General features: G+C 45.8%; 1 protein-coding gene across 1 annotated transcript; it reads left to right on the forward strand.

The window, feature by feature from the left end:
• The first annotated feature begins 864 nt into the window (after window positions 1-864).
• PHLDA1 (pleckstrin homology like domain family A member 1) lies at window positions 865-6,588 on the forward strand. The gene is made up of 2 exons (XM_046013231.1): window positions 865-2,377; window positions 2,762-6,588. Exon 1 carries the CDS (start codon window positions 1,161-1,163, stop codon window positions 2,349-2,351), a length of 1,191 nt encoding a protein of 396 aa, XP_045869187.1. The 5' UTR covers window positions 865-1,160; the 3' UTR covers window positions 2,352-2,377; window positions 2,762-6,588.
• Window positions 6,589-8,792: the final 2,204 nt, after the last annotated feature.

Below are 8,792 nucleotides of genomic sequence, written 5' to 3' on the forward strand. Positions count from 1 at the left end.
AATTGGATCATTTGCTAAGATGTTTCTTACACTGACATTCAGGACCCTCCTGTGTTTCAAAGTTCTGTGTTTTCAGTTATCTTGGCGTTCAGTTTGAATTTTTCAGCATGACACATAGGATATGACTTGCTCCCCTACTTCATCGCTCATTTCTTTGCTTGAATTCTTTGTTTCAGCCATAGAAGTCTTCCCTCTCTTGGGCACAAGAAGCAGTCTGTCGTCTTTGGCCAGCTCTGATTTATTTCTTAGTGTGTTTCTTCATATCCTCAGGGTCGGTACACCCCCGGGGGTCTCTTTACTTAATGGATGAATTTCCCCACCAACAGGTTTGGTTTCGATTAGTGCTCTTTATTCCGTCTTGTTTGCTAGAATATAGAATTTTTTAAGATGCGAGAGTGGTAGGAGGGAGCTAGGGGCGAGTACAGCATTAGCTTCCCCAGGTCACAGAGGCAAGATTACAAAACCAATCTGGCCCGTTAGGCGCTTCCAAAGAGAGAGAGACCCGTGGAGCCCAGTCGGCTGTTTGGAGAGCTAAGCTGTTCCTTAAAGTGTGAGGTGTCTCACTGGACATAACTGGGATCTCTAAGTGCAGTTGATTAACTGTTGCAGTCTGTGCGGATGGGTCGCCCTTCTCTACTAGCCCTTCCAGACCGGACAGACGGTAGCGCTATTGCCCTGATTTAACCATCGCCCTCCGCTTCAAGAAGAGCTACTGCCTGGAAGCAAACAGTGTAAAGACACCGTATCCTCTCGGCCTTTGTGCCCTGGGATGTTTACATAGGGTCTCGGAGCTCATCGCGAATCCCCGGGGCTGCTTTCCGAGGGCAGCAAGATAGCTTGGCTTTCCAGGTAGTGCTTGGCCGCCCCCCCCCCCCCCCCCCCCCCCCGCGTCCTCATTTTCTGAAGCTGTTAGAGAGCCCCGCCGGCCGGGGATAGGCGGGACGATAGGATGGCCTCTCGGCGCCCTCTGGACGTCGACATTTGTCGTCGGGCAGCTGGGGCGCCCTCGGCTGTCGCCCCAGGCGGAGGAGAGGAGTTTCCGGGGCTCGGATCCCTGCAGCCAGCTCCTGAAGGAGCGCGGAAGCGAGTGGGCGGCGAGAGGCGGAGCAAGGGATGCGGGGGGGCGTGGACGCGGCCGGCTTTGGAAAGGCCCCAAGTTAATGAGGCGTGCGCCGGCGGCAGAGCGCCTTTCCGAGCTGGGCTTTCCCCTGCGGTGCGAGCGCCAGGAGCCGCCTTTTCCGCTGGGTGTCACTCGGGGGTGGGGGGGATGGCCCATTCAAAAGCGCCGTGAGGGGGCCCGGCCAGTGCCCTTCGGTGAGCGCTCGCAAGAGGACGGCAGAGGCCGGGAGGTTCGCAGCTCCGGGACCTTGTGGCGCATCAGAACGCGGCTGCCGGCTTTCCGGGACCCTGAGCCGCCGCCTCCGCTACCGCCGCTCTGCTTCCTGCGTGTTAGCCTCCTCTGCGCGCTCCGGGCGGGCGGCCGCGGGAGCCGTTGGGGCGAGGACGGCGCGCGGCTGCTGCTGCTGCCCCCGGCTCGGGCGGCTGGAAGTGGAGAGGCCGAGCCGAGCGGCGCTCCTCCCTATGCCGGGAGGATGTTGGAGAGCAGTGGCTGCAAAGCGCTGAAGGAGGGTGTGTTGGAGAAGCGCAGCGACGGGTTGCTGCAGCTCTGGAAGAAAAAGTGCTGCATCCTCACCGAGGAGGGGCTGCTGCTTATCCCGCCCAAGCAACTGCAACACCAGCAGCAGCAGCAACAGCCTGGGCAGGGGCCGGCCGAACCGTCCCAACCGGGAGGGCCGGCCGTGGCCAGCCTCGAGCCGCCAGTCAAGCTCAAGGAATTACACTTTTCCAACATGAAGACCGTGGACTGCGTGGAGCGCAAGGGCAAGTATATGTACTTCACTGTAGTGATGGCCGAGGGCAAGGAGATCGACTTTCGGTGCCCGCAGGACCAGGGCTGGAACGCCGAGATCACGCTGCAGATGGTGCAGTACAAGAACCGTCAGGCTATCCTGGCGGTCAAGTCCACGCGGCAGAAGCAGCAGCACCTGGTCCAGCAGCAGCCCCCGCAGCCGCAGCTTCAACCCCAACCCCAGGCTCAACCCCAGCCTCAGCCCCAGTCACAGTCTCAGCCGCAGCCCCATCCCAAGCCCCAGCCCCAGCCCCAGCCCCAGCCTCAGCCTCAGCGTCAGCCCCAGCCTCAGCCCCAGCCTCAGCAGCTCCACCCGTGTCCGCATCCGCACCCGCACCCACACGCGCACTCGCACCCACAACAACTACCGCACTCGCACCAACAGCCGCTCTCGCAGCCGCACGGCCACCGGCTTCTCCGCAGCACTTCCAACTCTGCCTGAAGGGGGCAGCACCCGGGCCAGACAAGGTAAGGTCCCGGCAACTCGGGCTACTAAGGGCCTTTCCGAGGAGTAGGTCTCGCGGAAAGGAGGAGTAGGAAGCCTAATTCACGGGTACGGTGCTTGGAGGGGAAATGAGAAGTTATTACAAGTTTCTGGAGATGTAGAAAGAAGGGTAGCAAGCTGGAGTTAGGAGAGGCCGGGCATAGAGGGGAGGAAGGGGGAACTCGGGTTGGGCTGAGAGGCCTCTCGGACCGTCTCCCGCCCACCCTGGCCGCGCGGGTCCGGTTGTGCACTTCCCGGAGCGGCCCCGTGTCTTTCTGAGCTCGCTTTGTCCGCCGGACTGGCCCGAAGAGAGCTGGGTTGTAGAGGATTCTGAGCCAATGACTTAATTGCCTGTCATTTCTTTCCAGGTTTTGAGGACTTGAAGTGGGACGAGCACCTTTCTATTGTCTTCACTTGAATCGAAAACAAGTCTCCCCGCCCCGCACCAGATCAAGTAGTTTGGACATCACCCTGCTGATAACTTGAGATTCCTCTCCTCTTAGTTTTCTGCATACTCTTCATCACGATGCAGGAAAACGGCTTCAGTCCAGAAGGCTTTATTTATGAACCTTTGAAAGGATCTTCCAGTATGGTGGACCTTCTAGGAGCAATGATGTACTGTAATTTTATTTTAATGTATTTTGATTTATGATTATTTATTAGTTTTTTTAAATGCTTGTTTTAAGACATTTCTGAATGTAGGCCATTTTCCAAAAAAGAAAGTTTATTTTTAAAAACTTATTCCCTAGTAAATTCTAATCTTGGAAAAGAAAAAAAATGTAGAAGGGCGGTGGAGGGGAAAACATTAAGAATTCATTCATTATTCCTAGGGCATTTTCAGAAGGTCTGACACTTTCATTATTATGCCAGGTGGTTCAAATTAAACTCTGTGATATTACTTTTTTTTTTTGAGATTTTTTTTTCCTTAGACATATATTTTCTGTAGAGTAGAAGTTTAAAAAAACTAAATGTTCAGAGTTATATAACTACGAAAATCTAATTACTTTTCTAAAAGGAAGTTCATAGTAATGACATCTAATTCCAAATATTTAATACATAACCCAACTGATGGCAAGATGAGCATATCATGAATATATGGTAGGGCTGGTGTAATGCAGGAAAAGACATGCTTATATCATCTGTTCGAAGGGACTAATAAGGAGATGTCTGTGATTTCTGAATATGAATGCATTAGGCTTTTCAAAAAACACAGTGGGGGAAAAAGAGAACCATTCAGCTTGTTTGAGAGAACATTTGTGCTCTTATCCACACTAGAGATTACCCTTCTCCAAGAGCTTTGCACAGTCTACTTGAACCACGTTTTCTGACCCCTTTACTGTATTCTAGAAATATACTCTAGAATCTCATACTTTAATATATAGTTTGTAAATATTTCGAAGGACTAGGAGTCATAGTTGTTTTTTTTTTATTATTCGTACTGAAAATATTGCTGATTAGAGAAACCAACTGTTCTGCTTTTTATTGCTCTTTGAGAAATTTGAGGGTTCTGTGTTTTGTAGTTAGGTTAACTAAACTCAAATTGAAAAAGGAAGGGCTGGATAAACACTGGATTTTCAGTGAGAAAACAACCCAGTCTTGTTTTAGCAGTTCAGGAGTCTGAGGGGTGAGGTGGAGGGGGAAGGATGTGCTTTTAAAGGTGGAACAAACCCTCTTCTGTGTCAAATCAAAAGGATGGTCAAAATCCACAAGGGCAGATGCTACTTAAGCTTAAAAAGAGCCATAGTTGATACTAAATCCTCTTGGGGCTGAAAATCACTTCCTATCTGCATGGCTTTCCTGATGATCTCTGTTTTCCATTATCTTTTCAACAAAGTCTTCATCAGTATTTTTCCAGCATCCAAATTGGAATGGTCAGTATTAGGCTATTGCTAAGTTAGGTAGTACAGAAACGAAAATAGAATTTCATGCTAGAGATGTCTTTATTCTTCCACCTAAAAGAGTTTAGATCAAATTACTTTTTAGTGCAATATTTAAATAATGAAAATTTGAGATCACAACTCTAGTCTGAAAAGTTGTGGGGGAAAAAGAAAACTGAGGCAAATGACAAGCAATACTTAATAGACTGCCACTTCCAGTGGCTAAGCCACAGTTATGAAAATATGCTACAAATGTTAGAAACGTACACACACACACATATATATGGATATATATAACAGGCAGTTCCGACAGCAAACCTGAAGAGTTCTTAAGTCAAGTGTGGTTTGGCTTCTCTGGAACCACAGCTGTGCTTCTTAGATAATGTCTCATTGTACTGTTGTTTTAATATATGCAGATCATATAACCCCCAATTAAGCCATAATTTTTTCTTTCATGTTTTTGCGCTATTAAAAAAAAAGTAAAATCCATACCAAATATTTTTAAAATTAAGATTCACGTGGGCTTTTAAAAGGCATTTGTATGTTGTTAGCTGACATAGGCTAGGTAGTGTTGTTGAAAAAAAATATGCCCAGGCTCCCTCATGGCTGCTGGAATTTTTTTTCTGTGCCCTCTTGTCTCCCATGACTGTGATGGTTATTGGGGCCACCAGAATCATGGTTCCTTATCTTGTCTTTCCACAGCCCATATTCCTTGGTCGGCTGTGATTTGTGATTGATTTGACCCTCTTAGTGGCTCTCTAGTCTGAACTCCTCTTAGCATTTACCTGTGAAACCTCGGAAATTAGAAAGGAGAGGAATAGGATGTTATTTGTTGTTTGACACTTTGAAATGATTATGGCTGAATCTTTTTTCTTTTTTCAGAACAACAACAACAAAAGCATGCTTACCAAACAAAACAAAATATAAATGCAAATCACTTAATGTGTCAGTGGCTGAATTCTACCATTTTCTGTAAGAAAACAATACAAACTACCTAAGGTATTTTGAGGCCTGAAAGATCACTTTCATTGACAAAGGTAAAAAAATTCTTTCAATCCAAGAAGAGGAAAAAGGAAAGGGCAGGTCCAATAGAAAATGTACCCCTTAAATAAACACAATGCAAAGAGGTGGAAAAGGACTTGAAAAGGAATGTTCCCAGCTGGAAACTGAACTTTTGTTCTTGAACTTGTGTTGACACCAAGCCTTGGACACAGTGAGCTCAATCACTATTTGTTGAGACAAATGAATGAAAGAAGGAAAAAAATATGTAGCTTCCAGTATCCAGGAGGTGGTTTCTCTTGCGTCACACAGTGCTTCCTTCACTGGCTTTCATGTCGTTTCCAAGAACAAGTACTACGGGGCAGGCTAAGCCTTGTGACGAAGCTCCTTAGACAGACTTAGCAGAAATGCACACAGATCTGCGTGTGCCCTAAGGGAGGGCTGAGGTCACAGAGTAAATGAGTATAAAGGGCCCTTTCAAAGTGAGCATTTCTGTCATAGAGGAAGCTGGGATTCTCTCATGTAGAAATCAACCTGACTATAATTTCATTTCACATGTTTTTTCTGATGGAGGTTAAAAACAAAAACCAAAAAGCAACTATCATTGCTTAAAGGAGCTCCGTATGGAGAGAAGTCTGGCAGTCTCCTTTAACTCTTTCCTGCTCTCATACATCAATACTCGGTTTCTCTTAAAGACCCCTCACTTAAAATCTGATACTGCATGAGTTTGTTGCCAGCTCATTGCTTGTTTTCTGCCCCTAGGGAAGGTGATGTGGTTTTTGTTGGGCTCCAGTCGTGTCCAGTGTCTTGGGCAGTGGCAGGCTGAGAAGAGGCTCTGAGACTTGAGTGAGACCAGAACAATCCCATGGAGCTCAGAGCTTTGTAGGAGAAAAGGGGCCTGGGATCATTTCTCCTTCTCTTTGGTAAATGTCAAGCTAATTTGCTTTTGCTTTACCAATAAACTGCCCTCAGCTGCAGCCTAAAATTTAAACTTGGGAATTAATAGAGCTTGATATGGAGTATATCAGCAATTCTTTCAAGAGAAATAATACATGTTTACCTAAAGCAACCTAAGATGTATTAATTGTGGAATTCTGTTGAATGGGTTTTAAAGATCTGTTTTCTAAATTCTTGACATAATTCAGAGGGTGACTTTTTGATCTGCAGTGTTGAACAGCTAATCTAGATTTACAGAAGATTGGATGACAGAGGGGTCTGTGACTTTGTTGGCAGGACATTTGCTGAATGGAGGATAGAATCCAACAGGGGTTTCCTGGCAGGGCACATGGTCCAGTGAAGGCAGCAGAAGGACTCTGGAAGCATCTGCATAAAAGCATAAAAGCCAGTGATCAGTTAGGCCTGAGGGAAGGTTTAATAATAGGTGGTCCTTCTGGATCATTGTATTTATTTTGAGAAGAAAGACAAAATTATCGCCCACTACATTCTACCATCAGTCTTCCGCTTAGTTTTAGAATATGCAGATGTTGAATTCTGAAAATCAAGCATCACCAGGTACTAAATGCTTTAGAAAATGTCATATTTGTGAACTTAATAGTGTCGTCATAATTTGTGTAAATATGTCTCAAATGATTTTGGAGAGATGTGATTTATTTTTCATATTTTCAAAATGCATTCCATTTCAAATAAAGTATCAATTGTGATGATCATCCTGTGCCCTTTCGGAGGCCTTGTTCATGTAGTATGTACAATATATGTTCCAGTGGCAGGAAGGTTCTAAAGGGCTTGGTTGTTACAAAGGCCATGGCCATTCTGGGAAGAAAAGGACCATTTTTGAGGTTGGGAACTTTTTAAAGACTTATTTATTTATTTTGTCGGGGAGTGTTTGCAGGGAAGGGGCAGAGGGAGAGAATCTCAAGCAGACACCGAGCTGAGCATGGAACCCTATGTAGGGCTTGATCTCACAACCCGAAGATCATAACCTGAGCCAAAATCAAGAGGCAGGTACTTAACCCTAGCCACCCAGGTGCCCCTACCTGGGAATTTTTAATAAAGAATATAAAAATTCACTAAGATCTTTTGATGAAACAGTTAGTTTTCAGAATGCTAATGAATTTAAGTTGAATTTTCCATAGCACCCCAGAGGATGAGAAATGGTCCCTAGCTTGATGACCTTGAAGGCAGTTCCCTCAGAGTTCCTGACAGATTCGAGTCCTCAGTCTCTTGAGAGCGTAAAACCTTGACTCTGAGAGAATCATCCTTCAAACAGGTTACCTATAAAGCTTCCTGCTTCGGGGTGAGAGCAGGAGACTTGATTCTTTAAAGGAAAATAATATAACTTTACTCTTAAAATCTCCACTGGTATCTAAAAGACATTGCATCTCAAAAGACTTTCAAATGGGGAATTTGAAGGCAATTTTTTTTAATCCTTTAGCACAGTCTTTTTTTTTTTTTAAACAATTTTATTTATTTGTCAGAGAGAGAGAGCAAGCAAGCACAGGCAGACAGAGTGGCAGGCAGAAGCAGAGGGAGAAGCAGGCTCCCTGCTGAACAAGGAGCCCGATGTGGGACTCTATCCCAGGACACTGGGATCATGACCTGCGCCAAAGGCAGCCGCTTAACCAACTGAGCCACCCAGGCATCCCCTTTTAGCACAGTAGCTTTACTACTCTGCCGTTTCTTTGTTTTTTAAAGAAGGAATGAAAGAGGAGACAAATTACTGCCGTTACAAGGGGATGTCAGGGGTACCGTGTGAAAAGGTGGTAAAGCTGGTTTGGAAGGACTTCAGAGCCCTACTACGTGGCTTCAAGTCCAGATTCTATCACCTACCAGATATGTAGATCTTGCCTGTCTTAACCTTTTGGAAACTCAGTTTCCTTCTCTGTTAAAGGATTAATAAAAATTGCTACCTTAGGATTCTTGAGAAGATTTAGTAAGTTAATGCACATCAAAGTGCTTGGAAGCTCCCTGCATACAGCAGATAAACTGGTTTGGGAATCATTATAGCTGTACGAATATATGATATATGGCGTTTTAAAGCTATGAATTGTATTTTCTGAGATCTTAGCACTTCCTTTAAACGGTAAGACCAGTATGATGGCAAGATCCCTGTATTTAACTTTGAAAAAGAAAAACAATCACTATTCATAGTACTCCTCTTTTCATTTGCTTATTACTTTCCAATCTTGGTCCACATTCTTATGCATTTTAAGCAAGTTACAATTAAACAATAAAAATACTCTTATATGTATCTGCAGAGGCAAGCACCCAGATGGCCACTTCAGGGCAGAGGACGTTCGGTCCCCAGGTGTGGGAGTGTTGGTGACTGTTGTGCTTTCAGAGAGCCTTTCCCCAGAATTGTCCTCAGCCTTGTCTCAGGGAGAGGCCCCTTGGCTGGAGGATGCACCCCTCCTTGGGGATAGCCCATGTCCAGTGGCTGATCTGTAGAGAGTGGATAAAGACCAGGCCCTGTGTGTCAATCAGGATACGGGTAAGGGGCATCCCAGCTCCCAGAGCTCCCTATAGAATTGTTGAATCCTGTCTCAACAGTGAATTTGCACTGCAG

The sequence above is a fragment of the Meles meles genome, chromosome 7 (assembly GCF_922984935.1).
Source record: "Meles meles chromosome 7, mMelMel3.1 paternal haplotype, whole genome shotgun sequence".
Taxonomy (NCBI): domain Eukaryota; kingdom Metazoa; phylum Chordata; class Mammalia; order Carnivora; family Mustelidae; genus Meles; species Meles meles.